Here is a 23,688-nt window from a genome sequence, read left to right on the forward strand (position 1 = left end):
GTGATTCATATTGTAGCATATGCATGGATATGTGTTAGACAGAGACAAGATGCAGAGATGTAAGTAGTTCTAAACTAGTTTAGTATGAATAATGTATAATAGAATGTCTTTACATTCAAGTGAAATTGAGGGACATTCTCTGCAAAATGCTGAATATTCATCAATTTCCAAGAAAAAGACATTGAGCTGAATAGAAGTGTTATCCATTGTTCTTCTAAAAGGAACACATTTTCAACATGCTAGTTACCCTACACCATATTATCATGTGGGAAAAGTTATTATATACGTAGCAGATTGGAAAACTTTCTAGCGGGAAACAAAACCGGCACAAATTGCAATAAGCCAAATGCTTCCTATTTACTGTTAAAGGGGTGGTCTCGCGAAACCAAGTGGGGTTATACACTTCCGTATGGCCATATTAATGCACTTTGTAATGTACATTGTGCATTAAATATGAGCCATACAGAAGTTATTCCACTTACCTGCTCCGTTGCTAGCGTCCTCGTCTCCATGGTTCCGTCTAAATTCGCTGGCAGCTTGCTTTTTTAGACGCGCTTGCGCAGTCCGGTCTTCTCCATTCAGCACGAGCCGCTTCAGTGTGCTCCCCGCTACAGCTCTTCTGCGCATGCGCAGACGAGCTGTCACTGCTCGGGAGTGCGCTGCAGCGGCCATTCTGTACCTTCCTCTGTTAGAGGAAGGTGCAGAAACTGGAGCTGCCCAGCGGAGAAGCCCAGCCCAGCCCAGCACCCCCGAGAAGCCTCCCAGGTAAGTGATTTGTCGGGGGGGGGGGCTGCCGCTGCGCCGGGCTGCGCCGGGGGGGGGCTGTCGCTGCGCCGGGGGGGGCTGCCGCTGCGCCGGGCTGCCGCTGCGCCGGGGGGGCTGTCGCTGCGCCGGGGGGGGGGCTGCCGCTGTGATGGGGGAACTAGCGCTAGGCCGGGGGGGCTGTCGCTGCGATGGGGGGGCTGTCGCTAGGCCGGGGGGGGCTGTCGCTAGGGCGGGGGGGCTGCCGCTAGGCCGGGGGGGGGCTGCCGCTAGGCCGGGGGAACTAGCGCTGGGCTCCGGAACCTAGCGCTGGGCTCCGGGGCCTTCACCTGGGCTGAGGGTCTAGCGCTGGGGAGCCGGGGGCTAGCGCCGGTTACCTGCTGCCTGGCGGTGGGCGTCTGGTCGGCGGCTGCGGGGCGTCTGGTCGGCGGCTGCGGGGCGTCTGGTCGGCGGCTGCGATGCGTCCGGTTGCCATGGAGACACAGCTGGCGGCGTCTCGGGAGCGCGCACGTCGGGCTGCAGCGAGCGACGGGGAAAGAGCCGGCGGCCATCTTGAGGAAACTTTTATAAGTTGCTGAAACGCTGGAACGGTAAGTACGAACCAGCTAGAAATGTCATTTACAGGGGGGCTTAGTAATGTGTACTTAATGGGGGGGACTGGGCAAAAAAAAAATTTAACTGCTTCCTCGAAACATCTCCTTTAAGGTGCTTTGCAGGTCAAGTGTCTGAATATAATGTTCATGCTCAGGTTATGAGTCTAGTTTTTCACAAATGAAATTTCATAACAGAAGCATTTTCATCAACTTGAGATTTGCTCCAGCTGGTTATGAAATAATAGACAATATTGCCATGTACACTCATTGTAAAAAAAAATCCTCCCCTAGAAGGAGTTGTCGGAATGGAATGAAACTTTCTCTGTGTGATTGTAACGTTGATATAAGTGATTACAATATCAGAGCAACAGGATAATTTATTGTGGAAAACTGACCCCTTGAAGGGAGGCTCTAGTACCCTGTTGTATTGCCTCTAGCTTAGATGCAAGATGTGATACAAGGGGCATGGAGGCTCTAGTACCCTGTTGTATTGCCTCTAGCTTGGATGCAAGATGTGATACAAGGGGCATGGAGGCTCTAGTACCCTGTTGTACCACCTGTAACTTGGATGCAAGATGTGATATGGGCGGGTATGGAGGCTCTAGTACCCAGCTGTACCGCCTCTAGCTTGGATCCAAGATGTGATACGGGCAGGTATGCAGGCTCTAGTACCCTTTTTTACTGTCTCAAGCTTGGATACAAGATGTGATATGGGCGGGCATGGAGGCTCTAGTGCCCTATTGTACCACCTCTAGCTTGGATACAAGATGTGATACGGGGGGGCATGGAGGCTCTAGTACTCTGTTATACCGCCTCTAGCTTGTATACAAGATGTTATATGGGCGGGCATGGAGGCTCCAGTACCCTGTTGTACAGCCTTTAGCTTGGATGAACTTGGTATACAGGTGGGCATGGAGGCATACTGGTTCTGTAAGGCACCCTGTGGCATATCGCTCCACATTTGCGGTAACTGAGCTTCTAGATCGTGCAAACTCATAGGCTGTTGAAGTTGGCATCCCAGATGGTCTCATACATGTTCTATTGGTGATAAAGCTGGTGACTAGGCAGGCCACAGAGGTATGGCAATGTTATGGACACATTCCTGTGACACCCTTGTGTGAGTTGAGCATTACCCTGCTAGAAAATGCCTCTTGGAAGCTGCCATGAGAGGAACACATGTGGCTGCAGGATGTCCTGAACATATCGCTAAGCTGTCATTGTCCCTCGTACCACTACTAGTGGTGACTGACTGTTGTATTTGATGCACAGACCATCACACCAGCAGGGGGCAGTGTCCGCTTCATAGTAAAGTCAGGATTGAGGCGCTCACCCTGAGGTCTCCAGACATAAACGCAGCTGTCGTCAGTGGCCAAACAACCTGAATTCATCACTGAAGACAACCGGGTTCCACTTTTCGGCAGTTTAGTTTCGTTGTTCACAGCACCACTGCACACAGAGGTGGTCAGTAGATGGGTGACAAAGGCAGTATACATAATAGGCTGCATGAGACCAAGTGTCTGGAAATGGTTCCAAAAGGCATAGGGGCCTGTAATGATGGTACTACATGTCTCTGGACAACAACAGTTGGAGCCGCCCGTCTTTGTTGGATGATCAGACGATTCTCTACTGGTGGTCTGTTGAAGGTGTTCTGAACTCAGTCGCCTTGTGGGTATGCCCTCCTCATGTATGCACTGATCCCAACACCTCCATCAGTCTAGTCAGAACGGTCCAGCTGGCTGGCATTTTGGCGATACGACGATCCAACTCGTATTCCAATAACGTGCCCCTCTCAAACTCTGTTAACTGATATTATATTATTTTTTTCAACTGGCTGCAGTGTGAGGATTGGGTCCAAGCTGACATCATGCCATCAGTCCCGACTCACAACATCCTGATGCTGGCACATGCTCTTTATCATTTCAACACTTCCTTTGGATAAGTGATAGATACCAGATTGGTTGATCAGCTGTTTGAAGAGGCCACAGTGTTTGTGTGAGCACTGTTGCGCCTTCAATGAATACCAGGCAGAGCGCCATCCATTTTGTAGTGGCAGTGCCTGATATTGCAGCTCAGTCCTATTCACGTCCACAGTGCCTTCAAACTATCACGACCTTTCACACGTGTTCCCGCACATTTTACTGTACTTATTTACGCTGCCGGGCCCGTGAAATTGTGCAGTTATGCTGGTTTGAGAACGTAAATGTGCACAAAAATAGAGCACACTGCGTATTTTTTCTCCGACTAAAGTGCGGGTGCAAAAAATCTGAATGTGAAGGAACTCATTGGAATCAATGGGTGCTATTGTAAGCGGTTTGTGTAAGTGATCTTGCGTGCACATAAAAGGGCGCAAAATCGCCTGTGTGCAGGAGCCCTAAAAATTTTGCTTGCTTATGATTATAGTAGAGTCTCCAGGGCGAGGGGTTAATGAACATGTATGATACATACATCACATATGTGCTCGGCAGCAGCTGCTCTTTCCAATAATAGCGTGTTGGGTGACTTCTTATTCACAGACGCAAACAGCTGTTTAGAAGCAGTTGGCTATTCCGTCGGAGCCCAGTGACAGGTCGGAGAGCTGTGAGTGACCTGCAGGTTATTCTTTATGAACTGTGCCATGTTCTGTCTGGAGAAGTGAATGCAACAAGTAGAAAATGTTCACTTAGATGTTGTGTTTTATTAGTTTACAGTCGCCTGGTTGCCAGTGTTTGAAATAGGACCGGATTGATTTTTTCTTCTCTGTGCCTCAGAGGTAGTTTTCCAGTAGAGAGCAGTAATAAATCAGTTTTCTTTCTCATTTGTTTTATTATGTGCCACTGTCCTTCATAGGCTCAGTCTGGTACTGCACTGGAATGGAGCTGAGCTGCAATACTAGACAGAGCCAATGTGCAAAAGTGGCGCTGTTTCTTAAAATAAATAATAATCTTGGACAACTCCCTTAGGCCTCAGTCACACGGGCGTTTTTTCCCGCGATTTGCGGATTGCATAACGGATGCGCACACGCAAATCGCGTGACCAGGGCTGACGATTCGCTGAAAAAGCTGCACCTAGCAGCGTTTGCAGTGAAACTGCCCCGCACTGCCCGCTATCCTCTGCCACAGCTGTACCACAGCTGTGGCAGAGGAGAACGATGTTCGCCCATTGAATTCAATGCAGCCGGGAAGGGCTTAAAAATATAAGCCCTTCCCTGAAAATCATCCAAAAATGTGTAAAAAAAAAAAAGTATACTCACCTTTTCCCTGCAGCCGGAGTTCAGCCGCGTCCGGCCGGCAGTTCTCCTGAACTGCTCTGTGTAGTATTTAGCAGGCGAAGATTTAAAATCCCCGCCTGCTGAATGGGCTGCCTCTGATTGGTCACAGACCTCACCGATCAGAGGCAGCTCTCACTCACCTATTCATGAATTCATGAATGGGTGAGTGAGTGCTGCCTCTGATTGGCTGAGCACAGGGACCAATCAGAGGCAGCTCTCAGCTGTCATTCAATGGCTTATGACTATCTCTAGGCACGATAGGCTAGCATGCGGACATATGCTATCATATTGAATAAATAAAATATGATAAAAAAATGTAAATGAACAATAAAGTTTTGTTAAAAAACTAAATAGATGCAAATGTATATACTGTATAACACAAAATAACCCCCAAATATCTGGAATGTCCATGAGCATAACAACGAAAACATCAAAGGGGTTTTCCACCTGTAAACTACTGATGGCCTATCCTCAGGATAGGTCGTCAATAGTAGAGCAGTGAAGGTCCGTCGGTATGGACTGTTCTTTGTGCTGATGCACTCATGCACTGAGCTGATGTCTGTAGGAAGGTAAGTTCCCACTGCAATGGCCAGGCTTGGTGTTATAGGCAAATTTTGCAATAAAATGAATGGGAACTTTGACTGTAATACTAAGTCAGGCCACTGCAGGGGAAACGGAGCTGTTTGTTTCCTCCAAAAATAAGCTCATGGCACAAACGTATTGACATATATATATGAAAAAGAAACATGGAGAACTTGTATTGTGTTGTTCGTACTAAAAAAACTGACTTGATTGTTTTATTGGAACAATAATGGTCAGAAGCGGCGCTCCAGTGGTATAATGGGAAAACAGAAAAGGCTTAATACGTATGGGGACTTACCGCAACTGAGCCGGTCCTTGGGTTAAGGCACCGGTCAGTTTATTAGTCCACGTGTGCCTCTAAGGTTGGAATGTGGTTACTGTCAGGTCAACGGTCTTGAGACATCCCAGAGGGAGAGCAGCAGAAGAAGATAACTCCAAACATATGTTTAAGGAGGAAGAAATTTGCAATCAGAACAAATAAAAATACTTCAGCGCTTCGTTGAGCTGTAACAGTAAATGTCAAGATCTTACTTGTTTGGGGGTGCCCGATCTCCTGGCACCCCTCACCTCCAAGGAAGCAGAAAACCCAATAGAGAGTGGCGTGTTCTTTTTTAGGTAAAAATTTAATATTTTTAAAACAAATTAATAAATAATGCGACGTGTTTGTTTTAAAAATATTAAATTTTTACCTAAAAAAAAACACGCCACTCTCTATTGGGTTTTCTGCTTCCTTGGAGGTGAGGGGTGCCAGGAGATCAGGCACCCCCAAACAAGTAAGATCTTGACATTTACCGTTACAGCTCAACGAAGCGCTGAAGTATTTTTATTTGTTCTGATTGATTGTTTTATTATTATTACTAGCAGTAAAGCACATTTGGCTCTCAAAGAATTTTGTTGGTTGTTTCTTTAGAAATCCCCTCTGTAGTCTACACAACGTTGATGCTTTTATATGGGCGCTGTACATATGAAATACAAAAGGCTCTATGTACATAACATGAGACAATAAAACATTAAGTACATTAAACATAGAGAGCAATAGACAAGTATAGAAGAGAGAGAATCCTGCTCACAAGAGTTTACAATCTACAAGGGAAGGGGGAAAGAGACAGTAGGGGAGGGCAGAAATCACCGGAGAAATCCTGTAGAAGATGATATGAAAATAAAAAATTAAATGCTAATGTATATGAACCTCAAAATGGTTCAACTAGAAATTGCAAATTTAAAAAAAACAAGGCCTCTATTAGCCATGACTAGAAGGAGAAGGAAGAGAAGTATGGCGGATCAGCGGTTAGCACTGTTGCCTTGTGCAGTGAGCTGAAGTGGGCAGAAGTAGCTTGAGTGTTTTTTTTAAACTCAGGCCTAGTCACAATGGTGGCTACTCTGTGTAGAGCACTGGCCCTGCAGACAATGGATTACACAAGGATGACTGATGTCAGCAATGGTTAATAGTTCTACGTGATGCCAGTGTCTCTGAGTATGATGGTAACTGTGAAATAAAGACTCCAAACAGATAAGTTTTTGTAAAACCGGAGTGTGATTGTTCTCAGTAAGAGAAACCAAGTAATCTTGTAGATATGATACCTTTTAATGGCTAACAAAAATACACAATGTTACAGCAAGCTTTCGGATCATCTATTGATCCTTCCTCAGGCTAAAATGGAACTGGTTTGGATGGGCACATATATAATACACAAATGCAGAGAGGACACGCCTTTTGATTGAAATACAAATTTTCACACACAGAAATTTGAGACTATTTTGCACTCAACACTTAAAACAGCAGACAAACTGAGCTGAGACATAAATCCTAAATCAGTCCACTGAGCTCAGGACAGTTTTATGATGTGTTTTACCTCTCCTTCAACCTGCACATGGAAGGAGATGCAGCACCACCTATTGGATGGCAACATTATTACAAGTCAAGTTCTGAATTTTAATGACATTTTAAAGAAAAAAAATGATTGGGAAGAGGACATCCCTCTTGACCTCCTTCAGACTTATCATATTTTCCACTAATGCAAGAATCCCGGGCAGAGGTTCATTCCATTCTTGAGTGTATCAAACATGGCCATAAATTTGTGCTCCCAAATTCTTCTGTGACGCTGCCCTTCAGTAGGATAACTCTCATCTGCTCTATGCTGTGTCCCTGACCACAAAAATGTTTTACCATAGGTAGGTAGTTCAGTCTTTCCCTCTCTAATTCAGTGGCGATGAGATCTCATCCTGGCATGTGGAACATGTGAATGTCCCAGGGATCTTATAGTCCTTCTGTGTGTTGGGGATCCGTATCCTGTCCGCAGTCAGTATATGTGAGCAAAACCGGAGGCACACAGTTTTTACTGAATCTTTCCAATATACGGTAGGTAGCATTCACGTAGCATGTCCAATAAGCAATAGAAATCTTCAGTACTTTACACAGACAAGCAACAACGGTTTATGCATTTCCTAACACTCTCTCTCACACTTTGGATGAGACGGTGACTATTTGTGGAGAAATGGAGGAACTAGCACGGGCTTGCCAGGCGGCACACTGAGTGGATGCTGCGCAGGTACTGGTAAGACTCACGATTATGTGCACTACTCTCTTTCCAGTTTTCGCGGGCCTGCCCAGGGTCCAGTTCCATCCTGCAGGGTGGAAATGGACTCCACATTCCCTTAGACGCTGTCGAGTACAATCCTTCTCTGACTCCCAACTAATTTCTTTGCACCGTGCTGATTTTCCAAGCTCCTCTCACACACACCCGCTCTCCTTGGCTTCCGACACTATTCTCTCCTGCTGCTGACACACTTCCTCTACTACACCCTGGCTTTTTCCTGGGCTTTAAACAACTCCTCCCACTCCACCAAACAGGAAATTACATGCCGACAGTCACTGAATGGTTACTAGGCAGACTAGCTTTAACCAATTGAGAAGGGAGAAACAGGGTTCTTTCCCCTAAAGGATGCTTCCTACGTCCCCCTAAAGGCTCATAGCGAGGTCTCCAGGACTTAGTAAGCCTTTTTACTACCCTGTAGTGTCCTCTGGGCCACTACACCTACAGCACTGGGATACTGGGTTTAAATACAATCAAGGATGACATCTGCAAGGAATTTGTATGTTCTACCTGTTTTCCCCCAGAGGAGAGAAAAAAAGCTTAGTGGTTAGTCGGTGACCTTGTAGTACTGGGATCCTAGGTTTAAATCTGGCCAAGCAGTTGTCCTTGGTCAGATTTGAATATATAAGGCTAAGACTCCAGTGCTGCAAGGCAAATGAACCATATTTGAGGAGCACTATTATGGCCTTAGACAGTGTTATTCACCAGTTTTAGATGTACTGGTGAAGTTCTGGTCAAACTATTTTGAACCAAGCGTTTCACCGTCAAACCTGCCAGTCCAGACTTTTCAAAAGTTTGCTTAAAACTAGTCATGAAGATTGTGTGCCAGTGCATTATGACCATACACATCCTTAGTGTGAAGCTGTACGGCCTTTATGCACTGCCTGTCAGGTGCTGTATGTATGGTTATTAGAGATAAGCAAGCACCAAAATGCTCAGGTGCTTGTTTCTCGAGCCAAGCTTTTTGTAATGCTCAAGAGCTCGGCTCAAGTAACGAACCCCATTGAAGCCAATGGGAGATTCTAGCATTTTTCGAGGTGCCCCATGCTCCCTATTGTTTTCAGTGGAGCAGCAGCTGCTGCCGGCGGCTCGATTGAAAACAATGGTCTGCTGGCACCCCTGAACTGTTTTTCATGAAAGGGCTTTACATATAAGCCCTTCCCTGAAAAACAATAATTTTAGTGTAAAAACCCCCCCAAAAAAACGTACCCTCTGCCCGCTGCTGTGTCTCCCGCAGGGATGAAAAACACATCTGCCGCATGCGGCAGATGTTTCCTTCATCCCAGCTAGTAAAAAGAATTCCCTGCTGCTACATCTGCCACATCTGTGACAGATGCAGCAGAGGAATTCTTCAATTCCCTACCACAGCTGTCACACATGACAGCTGCGGTAGAGGATCCTGCTGCCGCCCCCAGGTAATTGGATTTCAGGAAAGGGCTTTAATTATAAGCCCTAACCTGAAAAACCAGAAAAATTGTGTAAAAAATTTTAAAAAATAGATACTCACCTCCCTTTAGCTGCCGCGGCTCAGCTGCATCTTCTCCGCGCTGTCCCCGGCTCTGTAGTAGTGATCTATCAGCAGATCCCCGCCTGCTGAAAGAGCTGATTGTGATTGGCTGAGGCGCTCAGCGAATCACAGGAAGCTCTCGCCTGTCATTCATTCGGCGAGAGGAAACATGTGTTCTTCATCCCTGCGGGGGACAAAGCAGCAGCGGAGGGTACGTTTTTTTTAATATATATATTTTTTTACACTAAAATTATTGTTTTTCAGGGAAGGGCTTATATGTAAAGCCCTTCCATGAAAAACAATTCAGGGGTGCCGGCAGATCATTGTTTTCAATGGAGCCGCCGGCAGCAGCTGCGGTTCCATTGAAAAGATGTGGGGAGGAGAGGGTGAAATTTCCTCGAGAACCGCGTGATGCTCGGCTCGAATGACGAGTACATCCGAGTATGCTAAAGCTCGGACGAGCATGCTCGCTCATCTCTAATGGTTATATTTCTGTCTAGGACATACAAAAAAATTTTCGGTTTGATTTGTAACCGCAAAGAAAAATTCTCTGTTTGCCTTGGAAGCATGCAGAGGTACAGTAGAGACCCTATTTATCTCTAAGGCAGACCCATTATGACCCATAATACAGCTGTGTACATGAACTCTTTTTTACTTTTATAAACTTTTCAACCAACACTTCAAATCAATTTTTTTCAATGCTTATGGCTGATTTGTGTAAGTGACCCATGAGTATAGAAGAAGCGGACAAGCTATTCATCTTCAAAGCAACTTCAGAAGAAGGATGTGTTTTAATCAATGAGTGATCCTTGTGGGGGAGGAGAATTTGTGAAAAATTTCCTTATAATTGGTGCAACAGATAATATACTTTTTTTGACATCAGTTGTCCTCTAGCATCACATTAACGTTGCCACTCTTAATTGAACCTTGAAAGGAGAATGTGGAACAAAGGCTCAGTCTTCTCTATAGTTCCGAATCAAACTGGGTTTTGATATATGTGGAATGAAGGAAGAACGGCTGGCTGTGTGATTTACTCTTCAATTAAAGGAAATCTTATGAAGACTATTTCTGAGGAATTATTAATGTCTTACTGAAAATGTGAAATTTAGCAATTAACTATCCCATATGTAGCATCGTGTCTCTCCCAGTCATCCCATCCATGCATTAGATTCAGCTCAGAAATGAAAATAATGATTTTTCTACTATGACCTCTTATATTGAATTAGATAAATAATTAATGTTTCTGTTCAATTAGAAGCTTTAATCAGTTTCTTTTGTCCAACAAAACTCAAAATTCTCTGTAATTAATGTAAAAGTTGGTGTATGTGTTAGGAAATAGAAACAAGAGTTTAAAGGGGATGTCCAGAAACTGTGCCTGGCTTGTCCATGGGCTGTGTCTGTCTGTGTCACTTCAATGGGACCTGTGCCTGCAATAACACATCAGGCCACTGCAGAATCTGTGGAGCTATGTACTTCCTGCTCTGTGCAGAGTGACAGTGGCCTGCCAAACAGTTCCTTGGCCAGAGTCTTAAGTGCCCAACAGTTGTCCAATGTAAAAGCACCCTAAGATTAGGAAAATTAGCTTCTACCTGATTGGGGTCAATAGCACTCACAGCAACTGAGTGTTTAGACAAAGTGAGTTTTTTTTAATTGATGGGCTAAGCCACCAAGAGTAGATTGTTGGGGGTCTGACTATCAGCATCCCTGTTCATTAAGGTCTAATAGGCTCCCATAAGCCTCCCATGGGCACTCTATGATCACATTGTAGGGGTGCCTATGTAAAACCACTCAGGTGCTGTGATCAGTACCTTTATGGTGCAGTGTGGGAACTACATTCCACTGGGACCGACAATGTAAAGCTAATAAAAGAAAGGGTATACCCTTCTGTGGTCTGTAGCCTGAAGGTCCCCAGCCGTCCTGCCTCGTTTAGAAATACTGGGAAGGGGCAGCAGAGATGAATTAGCGCCTATTCGTATAAATGATCACTGGTAGTCCTGAAAGTCAGAACCCTATTGATCAAGAAATAACATCAAATACCATCATAAGAATACCCCTTTAAGGGGTGCACAAATAAGCATTTATACCCGGTAATATATATTACATGGATGAATTATTTTATACATTGTACAGTTAGCTGTATAAGTTTGGCATGAGAATCCTGTAGCACTGTAAATATAGTAACCCTCTATGCCAGGAACTACTCAGTGTGAAGTAATATGTACTTTAATGTAACAGCCCATTAACTTTAATAGTGTCTTTCATTAGGTGTAGTTACTGCAAATATCACTGATCATGGTTATTGGAGGGGAAGAATTCAATAAGGATAGTTCAAGTCTATCTATTAAGAGCATAGTTACGCAAAGTGTATATAAATCCATGGGAATTAACTTTGTAACACTTTTCTAATTTGTCGCCTGAAGCATTAAAGATAGATAGATAGATAGATAGATAGATAGATAGATAGATAGATAGATAGATAGATATGATATAGATAGATAGATATGAGATAGACAGATAGATAAATAGATATGAGATAGATAGATATGAGATAGATAGATAGATAGATAGATAGATAGATAGATAGATAGATAGATAGATAGATAGATGGTAGATAGATAGATAGATAGATAGATATGATATAGATAGATAGATAGATATGAGATAGACAGATAGATAAATAGATATGAGATAGATAGATATGAGATAGATAGATAGATGTATGATAGATAGATAGATAGATAGATAGATAGATAGATAGATAGATATGATATAGATAGATAGATAGATAGATAGATAGATAGATAGATAGATAGATAGATATGATATAGATAGATAGATAGATATGAGATAGACAGATAGATAAATAGATATGAGATAGATAGATATGAGATAGACAGATAGATATGAGATAGATAGATAGATAGATAGATAGATATGAGATAGATAGATAGATAGATAGATAGATAGATAGATAGATAGATATGACATAGATAGACATTTGGGTGCCTATGAATCATGGTGCAATCACAAAATTGCATCATCATGCATGTTTTTCAACCTTTTATCCCACAGGGAACCATTAATGTTATGACCGAGTAACAATCCACTCTAGCAAAATAATTGCAAATAGCGAAATAATATCACCACCGTACAATATGTTTTTCATTTAGAAGGTACATTTTACATCCATTATGTAAAATTATTTAGCATATTCATTAGAGAATCAAACACTTTACTAATAGTATGTTTTTATTAATTTCACAGCAGATGGTCCGGGAGCAATACACCACAACCACAGAAGGAACAAGCATAGAGCGCCCGGAGAGGCAGTATGTCTACAATATTGGGATTTATGGTTGGAGGAAGCGCTGCCTTTACTTGTTTGTCCTTCTTCTCCTCATCATCTTAGTAGTGAATTTTGCTCTCACTATTTGGATTCTTAAGGTCATGTGGTTCTCACCGGTGAGTAAAGGTTACATTTTATAATACATTATACAGGTATACTACATAGAATCCAAGAATGAAGTGTCATCCTTTCATGCTGAAGTAGAAAGATGAAATCAATTATTCTTCTTCGAAAAGACGATGAGATAAAATACTATTTCAATATCTAGTTATCGTGAATGGGCCCCTCACAATCCAGGGCCAAAAGCAGCTGCTGAGCCAACAACTGTGTTTAGTAAACTGCGCCTTAGGGATTAAACACATGGACGTGTTTTAGTGCCGTAATGTGGCCGTGATAATCACGGCCGCATAACGGGACAAAACAAAACCATTGATTTCAATGGTTTCGTTTTCACTATCGGAGTTTGAACGGCCTAAGGAAGATAAAAAAACCTCATTTATGCGCAATTACACCCCGTAGCGGTGAGCATAGTTGCGCATACGGCCATGTGAAACTGTCCTCAAAGTCTCAGAGCCTAAAGCAAAATAAAGCATGCCTTGTATGGAAGTGGAGTTTCCTTCCTTTCAGAAAGCCATCTTGGTTCACATTGCATCGTTATTTTTTTCCTTCTGCTTTGCTTAGATTCATTCAAAAACTATGGGGTCAAAACGCACAGTAAACCATTAGATGAATTCGTTAGGGGTCTAGTTTTCAAAATGGCGTCATTTGTGGGGGTTCTCCATCGTTTTGGCCGCTCAAGAGCTCTACAAGTGGGCAATGGGGACTAAAATACCTTCAAGCAAAATTTCGGTTCTGAAAGCTACCGGCTGCTCCTTTCATTTTGGGCCCCATTGTGCATACGGACATAAGATTAGGGCCACAATTAGTATGTTTCTGAACGCAGGGAATCCATTTCGGGGTGTAAGTCATTTTCATGTGCATCATTAAAAAAAAAAACTGTCTTTAAAATGACATATTTGCAAATATATGAAATTTTATTTTTTCTCCTCTAAATTGCATTAAAGGGGTTGTCCCGCGAAACAAAGTTGGGGTATACACTTCTGTATGGCCATATTAATGCACTTTGTAATATACATTGTGCATTAATTATGAGCCATACAGAAGTTATTCACTTACCTGTTCCGTTGCTAGCGTCCCCGTCTCCATGGTGCCGTCTAATTTTCAGCGTCTAATCGCCCGATTAGACGCGCTTGCGCAGTCCGGTCTTCTCCGTGTTGAATGGGGCTGCTCGTGCTGGAGAGCTGCTCCTCGTAGCTCCGCCCCGTCACGTGTGCCGATTCCAGCCAATCAGGAGGCTGGAATCGGCAATGGACCACACAGAAGACCTGCGGTCCACCGAGGGTGAAGATCCCGGCGGCCATCTTCGCAAGGTAAGTAAGAAGTCACCGGAGCGCAGGGATTCGGGTAAGTACTATCCGGTTTTTCTTTTCAACACATGCATCGGGTTTCTCTCGCGCCGAACGGGGGGGCTATTGAAAAAAAAAAAAAACCGTTTCGGCGCGGGACAACCCCTTTAACTCCTGAAAAAAACAGTGGGCTCAAAATACTCCTGACACCCCTCAGTGAATACATTAAGGGCGCCCACCCACTGGCGTTTGCGATTTTCGCGGCGTTTTTTGCCACGTTTTCGCCGCGTTTTCGCGGCTTTTCCATTAATTTCCATTGACTTTCATGGGTGCATTAGGAGAAAAATAAGGACACATATGCAACTGACAGTTCCTATGTTAAAAAACGCAACGCAAACCAAAAAAAAACGCCAGTGGACAGGAGTACATTCAATTCTAATTGCTCTTGAGAAAAAACACAAAACGCAAAGAAAAAAAAATCGCCAGTGGGTGGGCGCCCTTAGGGGTGTAGTTTTCTAATAGGGTCACTTGTGGGGGTATCTATTATTCTGACACCTATGAGCCTTTGCAATCTTGGCTTGGTGTAGGAAAACAAAATGATCCTCAATATGTTAATAATTAATGTTAAATTAGTATGTGTTCCAATTTGCTGGAACAAAAAAACTAACGTTTTTCAAACGTGCTTTCAGAATAAAGTAAACAGATGTAAATATATATCTTATCAAAAATGTATACAGTATGCTTACCACAGCCTTTGGGCTCAGTTAGACGAGCGTTTTCTTTTTGCATGCCTATGTGCACAAAAAAACCTGCACTCCACGGATGTGCAAAATGTGTTTAACCGATGCTCCATGGTTTCTTTTACATGTGTCCAAAAGAGTGTGTGCAGGTCTTCAACAGGCAAAGTTTCAGATGCCCGTTCACTGGAGCAGCTGTACTGGTAGAAGCGCAGCTGCTCAATGAAGGTCCCCGCATCACTGAACACTGTGACAGCACTGTCACAGTGTTCAGTGATGATGGGACTCCCCGCGGGCATGCAAGAATCACTGCCGGCCCCATTGAAAGCAATGGGATAGCATTGCGGTCTTCTGTGACAGTTGTGGCAGGGGATTCTTTCGTCCCCGCTGCAGACCCCTCATCACTGAACACTGTGATAGTGCTGTCACAGTGTTCAGTGATGAGGGGACTCCCCGCGAGGATTAACGGAACCCTCCAGAGGTCCCCTCATCCCTTGTTACCTCTGTAACAGCACACAATGTCTTTACACGCAGCACAGACCTTACCGTCGCGCATTATAGGCACGTGTGTTCTTTTTTTTTGCGGGTGTGAGTATTTTGTGCCTTTAAAAAGCGGACATGTGAACACTTCATAGGAAACCAATAGTTCTAATAGACATGATTCTTTTGTACACTTTGGCGCACAAAAAAAAAAATAGCTCGTCTAAATGCAGCTTTCATCTGTAAGATAGCCGCAGCTTGTCCTAAAGTGTGGGGCAGCAGAGAACGCACATACACATTTCGCTTCATTCACTTCAGTTGAACCTCCGAAGATAGCCAAGACATCCCATTACTTTGAGACATGCCGCAGCTGGATTACAAATAAAGACTGTAGTGAGATAAGCCCTTTAAGCTCATAGACATATGGGTATATTAAGATATATACTAGCTCCAAGTTGTATAGAGCGGTGATACGGCACTCATAGACTTCTATGGAGCTTTACTCTACCTCCATATGCCTTTAATTTCATATGACATCATATAGAGTTTTTTCTGTCAAATTCTGTATGCAAAGAACATGCAGAACATGTGTACACATTAGGTCTAATTCCCACCGGCAGAAATCCACAGCGTTGCCCCGCAGCTATTAGATTCTTTCTTTTGAACCTAATAGCGCAATGCTCACGGTGCCTAATTCCCCATTTGCTATTTGCCGCGGGTGTACACATGGCCGGCTTCCATTGCAGTCAATGGAAGCCGTCCGTTACGCTATCTTCCGCTGTAGCAAAGCGCCAGATAGCGTGAAAACGCTTCCCCGCCCACCGACGCCCACATCACTGTGGGTGTATCATATGATGCTGCTGGCGCGTCACATGACACTGCCGGCGCGTCATTTGCGCTGGCACAGGATGCGGGAAATCAGGCAGCGGATCCGGAGGTGAGTATGGGGTCTCTGGAAGGGCGCCGTGACGGGCTCCGCAAGCGGAATTCTGCAGCGTGGGCACTAAGCCTTATACATTGGCTGTATTACAGAAAAATTCTATACTAGAAACATATCTTCTAGAGAAAAATGACATATCGCATTGTGCAGATTACCATTCCATGGCTTACAGGTTTCCAAGCACCTCTGTGCAGTCGCCGTTCAGGGCTGACGAACATATTCAACTGGTCTTCTACAGTGAGAGCTAATGGACCGCTCACCCAATTATAAATATACACTAATAGCAAAGTCCTTTTGAGGGTGCTAGTACAAAAAGATTTTCAGCCACCGGTAATGCTCACGATTTACCGCTAATTGTCGGGCTGCACCTGGACTTGCTATTGTTTCAAGCTGCAAGTCCAGGTGCATTCCAGCAGCTAGAAGTATATCGAAAGCATTGCCCGCAGCCTAAATCGCTGGTAGAATAGCACTCTAATGATATTTTTATGACAAACTGGCAAAAATTTGAAAAATTGATCTAAAGTCTAAAGATTATTATTACTGAGCTGGTAAAATGTCATTTTTATATTACTCAAAATTTTATTTGAATTATTTACGATCTCCAAACCCAGTTAAGTATGATCGTTCATCTTCTTTATTACGTCTCCACCATCGATTTTAATTGTGAGCCACAATGTAATTGTTTTCATTCCACATTTGCCAGTTCTTTTATTGTTTAGTTAATGTTTTAATTTGTATTTCTCTCCGTGCCGGTTACACGGTTAATCACATTGCTAAAGGTTTTTGCTTAAGCTATTATAATAAGTTCTAGAACCTAATGTTGTAATTAATCTTTTTTCAATTGATGTTAATTATTATGGATATCAGCCTGTTAATGTTCCATGATTCAATTTAGTTCGTTTGCATCTCTGCTTAGGTGTGTCTGCTAATTGTTCATTTTCAGTTTAATGATTTACGAAGTCTACAAAGGATGAAAGCAAATTTTTATCTAAAGAAGAGGAGAACTATACAGATATAGCAAAGTTTAAGTGGACGTTGATAACTTTCTGCAATCTTAACATAACAAAAACTATTGAAAAGCTATTGAAAATGCAAGAAAAAGTTATATGCTGCAGAACACAACTATGTAAGTGTCAATTTGAACTTTGTTATATCTGTACCTCTAGCTTTGAATTGTATATTTTAGAATTTTCCCCAGGGCAGATTTCAGACCTGCTTCTCCTAGTTTGTTTCTAGTACATCCCTACCTCTACACAAGCATTCCAGCCATAATACCCCAGATGGTAATAATGCCCCTGTTGGCGCACCACAAAGTAATAGTGCCCCTTTAAGGCTTCACACAGTAATAGTACCCTTTTTGTGCACCCACACATTAACAGTAATAGGGCTGTTATACAGCAGTAGTGCCCGCTCTGTACCCCTATACAGAAATAGTGCCACTTTGTGCCCCCACTGTGTTCCCATAAGCTAGTAGAGAGCCCACAAAGTAATAGTGCCCTCACTGTGCTCCTCTCCAGTAATAGTGTCCCCATACAGTAATAGTGGCCCCTATATAGCAATAGTAGCCTCTATATAGTAATTGTGGTGCCTTTGTGGTAAGTAAAACAAAAAAACCCCACTGGGCATGATCATGGTTACACCACTTCCGACTATGATCGCTATGCTACTAAATTAGTTTCAGCTCAGAGCTGACTATGTATGCCATCTATTTACAGTTGCCCATCTATACAGACCAATTGTGTGTCATGAATGTCTTTATCATTTCACGCACATGTAATATCCTTTGGTAGCCCTGTCCAATCCCAGGTACAATGCAGAGCTGTGTACCCTGGTCCTGTATGGTACCATGCTCAGTCCTTATGGTGAAGTACTATAAAGCCACAGGCCCTCTGTGCATTACTGTAAGGTGCCTTAATACGACACTGTATTACAAATCAATGCTTGCAGGGAAAAATAGCATTGAAATTTAGCATCCAGTAGAGCATGGTATTTTTTGTTGAATTCTGTATAGATCAAATAGAAAAGGCCTCCATGTGGTCTTTTAGACTTTAAGTACTTTACTATAAATCTTTACAACTCAGAACTCGTACGCAGTAATGTGGTTGTGTGCATGGGGCTCTACATTTATGGCATATGCATTTGCTGAGATTTTTACCTATCACAAAAATGAGGGTCTTGGTCACATATGCACAATCACCTTCCCGTATAGCCCATACAAGATATAGTGTGAGGGGCTACCCTGTTGGGTTGTGTGAATAAAATGCACAAGTAATTGTTATAAGTGACAAATTTATAAAAACTAAAGTAAAACTAAGGAGTAGCTCAGGAATAGTGAGCATTCCCCAAGTCTATCCTGCTGGTAGAAAGAGACAGCTACATGAGCTGAGAGTAGGGAAGAAACACTTAGAGCAGCAGTTCAGTGCTGCTGGGAAGAAAAGAAGCAGTGACGCCATACATCACTTCCAGGGATCTGCAAACATTATATAGAACACTGATGGTGGTTACGGAGTAGCTGAACTTAAACAACAAGTGTAAGTAGAGACCAGTCTATAGGGTAGGACTATGGTGTGCACACTTAAAGACAACTACAATGTTACTTTAACTTCCAAGTGTTTAACCAACACCATTTTTGAGCTTGGACCGGTTACTGCCTTCATTTGCCCTACTGTGTACAGGAGAGTGCTCCCCAAGCCGAACCACTAAGAGAGGTTAAATTAGACTCTATTTGTCAGATTTGTCTGCGTTGCCGCTAAAGATATAAGCACACTGATCAATGAGAGCTTATACTGTCCTGATCAAGCAGTGTACTGACTAGCTATTAGAATTACTAGAGGGTAGTAATGTATACAGAGCCTATGCATAAGACTACAGTCACACGGCAATATAAATTACTGGGACTATTTCAGTATCTCCCTTATGGCTCAAGCATGTAGTCATATTGTGTCTCCCTACAATCCCCAAGTTGTACAGAGCCATGTTATAGCACCCATACAAGTGTACTACACCTCCACAGGCTCTCATTCCAGGCCTATCATAGGCTTTTTCTATCATATTCCATACAAATCCAACAGGAAAAATCTGTCATGTCCTATGAGAAGCAAAAATATTGCACACAGTCATGTGCATGAACCCTTAGATATCAATAGAGGGTGGCTGCGCAACAAACAGTAAAAATAGTGGCATGGCCAATAGTGATCAAACAATGCTTTTTGCTTGTAAGTTGGAAACTGCTTTTGTGACTTTTTTTTAAATAAATGTCATTTATCACCTTCTTTTAAACATTAGAGCTCATTCACAATACCTTGGTGTGGGCAGACACTGTATAACACTACGGGTCCATATTGCAGACCCATAAGCACTCCATTTACCACTATATGATGCTTCTGTAAATCATCTTATTCTTCCCTAATGTTATCACTGGTTATCACAGATGGTACAGCATCCCATAGGGACACCCCGGACACCTGGCATATGTGGGGAGGGGTAAGTGATGGCTTGTCACGGCGGCACTTATCAGACTCCTTTCCCGGAGGTATAACACGCAGCCAAGTCCAGAGTGTAATTGCAGGCCACCAAAGACACCCCTATGATAGGGAATGCCAATAAACAGGAGGATGAGGGTTGTAGTTGTCACGGGTGACGCCACCGTTCCTACACACCGGAATAATACGAGGTGGAAAATAATTACAGACACAGTTTCTTAGTACCTCGATCCCCAGGAACGGTTAGGGCCCGGTAAAACTTTACTATGGTAAACTTGCAGTAAAACAGTTTAGGTACAGTCAATACAGTGCAGACAGACAAGAGGCTTGAGGTCAGGGAGGAAACACAGGATGACACCTGTCCTGCAGTCCATGTTATCTGTCAAGAACCCCTCCTGGAAGGGAACACTCCGGAGGAGGAAAGGGGGTAGGGGTCAATCTACAGACACTCTGACAGTAATTATTGACTTTTACCCAGCCCCAGAGACGCGTGGGTGTAGCCAGGATCCCCGCGTACTTCTACGCTGGGATCCTGGCTCTGGACGGCCGCATAGGAAAACTTGAAGAATTTAATTAGCACCTCTGCACTGGCCTTGTCTTACAGAATTACTTACGAATGCTCTCTCTTATGTTTGGGGCTCACTCCACTCACATCCAGAATTCAATCATAACAGGGTATCTCTCCTCCGCTTTCATCTTCACCACAAGGAAGCTGAAGGTGCTTCCATGTGGCTCTGTGTTTGGTGGTCATCCAGATGGAACACAGGTTGAAGGTGAAGGCCTTTTCCCACTCTCAGGCACTCCTATTTATACCTTCACTCATACCACATGACATGACAGACTGATACATTTACATGCAGGCAATGATTTTATTAGAGTTAACCTCTCAAGCGCCACAGCTGTGCAACACACACACTGGAAATAACAAGACAGGCTTGCACAGTGCATCTACATGGGACAAACATGTATGACATTTATGAAGGGGACCAGGATGATGTACTAGGCCACTACAGCAGTGTCACCTCCTTTTTCCTACCATCTGGAATAGCCAGTGTAATATCCTCTGTGTTGTCTGCAGCAAATGCTTCATCTACTGGCTCCCATAGAGTGCAAACAAGGAAAGGGCCAGTGCGTGCACTTAACTTTCCAGTCCCCAACCAATCCTGGCAGGTCCTAGACTATTTAAGGCACTTCGCCCATCAATAGGTGCCTGCGCAATTAGTCTTCATATTATGTAAAGATACAAGTTTGTTTCTGTCTGATCTCATAGTATTTAATTCATGCCTAATCTGCCCAGCTTTCTTGACGTCTCCATTCCTGACCTGAGCTCACTATTTGACTAAAATTTCTTGTTTGCCGCCTGCCCTGATCCTTGGCTTGATCTATATTGTGAAAGTATTCCTGGCACTGTTCTCCGTCTATATTCCTGTCTACACCTTCTGGTAGTGCAATACAGAAAACCTGACCAAATGTGTCAGCTGCTTTTTAACTGAGACCATTTTTTGTGGTAATGATCAGGGAATCCCCACAGCGAAGACCAGATCCCAGTTGGTGGGGTGAAAGGGTGAAAACCAGGCAACCCTGGGTGCTGCCTATGGATCTAGCCCCAAGTCAAATCAGTTCTGAGACAAAGCAGATCCACATCTGCTGCTGTTACACCTAGAAGTGGTGTTTTTTTTATCTCATGAGTTCCATATGAGTCTATGAGCATAAATCTACGTATAAAACTCAGAGGTACATTACGGGTGTAATATACTTTGTTATACAGCCCTTTAAACTACACACGCACCACTATGCACTCTATCCTGTGCAATGATTTGGAGTTTTGTATACGTTTTCTATTGTGTGACATTTACAGTATTTTTAGATTTTTTTGTCATACCTAGTCACATATTGATAATGGAACTTAGTGTATATATAGAACTAACCTCCAACTCGCTATCTTGTCGAGGGCCCAGCTTGATCTTAATGTGGGCCGTGCCTTAATTGCCTATTTTAAGCACTGTCCGCCTCCACCTGTTGCTGTAGCTTTCAGTTACTTACTGCGTGTTGTGATCCTTTTTACTTGCAATTTGGCATTCCAGCAATGGTAATGAAAATAAAATGAAATAGATCAATCATTCATCTGTCAACACAACTAACTGTGCTGAAACTCCTATCCACCCCACTAAACACCCGCATAGTACATTATGTTCCAACCTGTGTATACGCATCACTAAGTAAAAAAAACACATTTCAGCATGTCACTTACTTCTGTACATTAACTCTACACTGCACTTCTAGTACAGGATCAGGTAATGCACTGGGTCTTTGATACATAGCCCATATTCACTTATATTTTCTTACCAGGTAGTATTGAGCATCTTTTCTTAAGGCTTGCTTCAGACAATAGTTTTTGCATGTATTTTTGCGCAATGTGCAGAGCATAGGTAGAACCCATTAATGTCAATGGGCTCGTTCTCGTGAATGTGTTTTGCACGTACAGTTCGCGTGTGGGCAAAAAAAAAGAACTGCTGTATTTTTGTGTGGATTTGCTTACCATGGGCCCCATAGAAGTCTATAGGAGGTGAGCGAATGCACGGGGGAAAAAACACATAATTAGGCTAAATAGTCTTTTAAATCTCCGGCATGTGAACTGGCCCTGCGTGCACAAATTGCACAGTACTATGCGCACAAATCTGTCTCATTAAATGCCTTTTAGTTTGCAAATACGTTGCGTTGAAACGTGCGATATTGCACTTACGGTCGTCTGAAGACATCCTGACTTATAATTCCGTAAAAGACTTTATACAGCGAGAATCAAAGCCTCTTGACATTGTGCCCACGTCACGGCAACAGCGACTATCCACAGCTTACATCTGTGACTTTCATAAAAGTGAATAGTTTCAAAGTATTCATGTTATGTATCAATGTATTCGTAAATACCCATGCAATACAGTTATGTAATCTATTGATGGTGACAGTAAATGGCTTATAATGTACTTCTAAAGCTGTTGTTTGGTGTGTAAATATTGGGGAATTTAATAAGCTAAATTGTGCTGCAATTTGCACCAAAAACTTGTCATGCATGCCGTGCGCCAGATTTATATTGTAAAGGAAAAGAGCATTTCAGTTTTGGACAGGCAGAGCTCATTCTACTTCAAACGGCTGTAGCTCCGTTTCTATCAGTGCTGCTCAGAAGCTTTTGGTGTCATTTTTAAGATACGATTCTTGGCTTGTTCCGAGCATCAATAGAACCAGAGTTACAGCCGTTTGAAGAGCAGTCAGGAATACTAAGATTACAGCTGTCACCGGCCTGTCTGTACCGCAGAGGAGATGCAGTGGGGAGGCGCAGGCAGCACAGGATAGATCTGGGATTCTCCTGCTTGTCTCTGTACCCCAGAGGAGGGTAACATGGACTTTTGTTCAGGGTATCACCTTCCTTATTTGCTCCCTGATTGTCACATATGAGAGGTCTTATTTTTTTCCTAGAAAATAAGAGAGTGAGATGATGAGCACTTGTCCATCTAATCACTTCTCTACACCATGTAACCCTGCATGTGCCACAGTCATTTCTGACTATGACAACTAAATGTTTCACTGAAAATTTGAAAAAAAGTTTTTTTCTCCTTACACAATGCTTTAGATATTGAAAAATAAAAAGAATTTTAAAAAACTACACAAGTGATATTGCCATATCCATCACATACTATAAAATATTACATTAAATTCAGTAAAAAAATAAAATGTCAATGCACCCATTTTCTGTTCCTCTCTCCTCCCCAACACAGGATTAAAAAGTAATCAAATAGTCATGTATACCTCAAAAAGACACCAAAAAAACTTCAGGTTTCTATAAAAAAAACAAGCCTTCATACAGCTCCGTTGACGGGAAAATAAAACTGTTCTGATCTTGGAATGTTGCTTTATAAAAAGAGAAAAAGTGTCAACAGTATTTATCTAAAATTAGTCCTTATAAAAACTAGAACTTATTCCACAAAATACAAAGTCTCATACAGCTACATAGACTAAA

General features: G+C 42.9%; 1 protein-coding gene across 2 annotated transcripts in view; it reads left to right on the forward strand.

Annotated features, from left to right (window-relative positions):
* The window catches only part of SGCG (sarcoglycan gamma), a 130,409-nt gene that overhangs the window by 23,934 nt on the left and 82,787 nt on the right, over positions 1–23,688 (forward strand). Inside the window, exon 2 of one of the 2 annotated variants that reach the window (XM_066582234.1) lies at positions 12,553–12,747. In XM_066582234.1, coding sequence (XP_066438331.1) covers positions 12,553–12,747 — 195 coding nt within the window. Of the gene's footprint in view, positions 1–12,549; positions 12,748–23,688 lie in introns of both variants that reach the window. The other variant, XM_066582225.1, reaches the window with a different exon arrangement.

The sequence above is a fragment of the Eleutherodactylus coqui genome, chromosome 1 (assembly GCF_035609145.1).
Source record: "Eleutherodactylus coqui strain aEleCoq1 chromosome 1, aEleCoq1.hap1, whole genome shotgun sequence".
Taxonomy (NCBI): domain Eukaryota; kingdom Metazoa; phylum Chordata; class Amphibia; order Anura; family Eleutherodactylidae; genus Eleutherodactylus; species Eleutherodactylus coqui.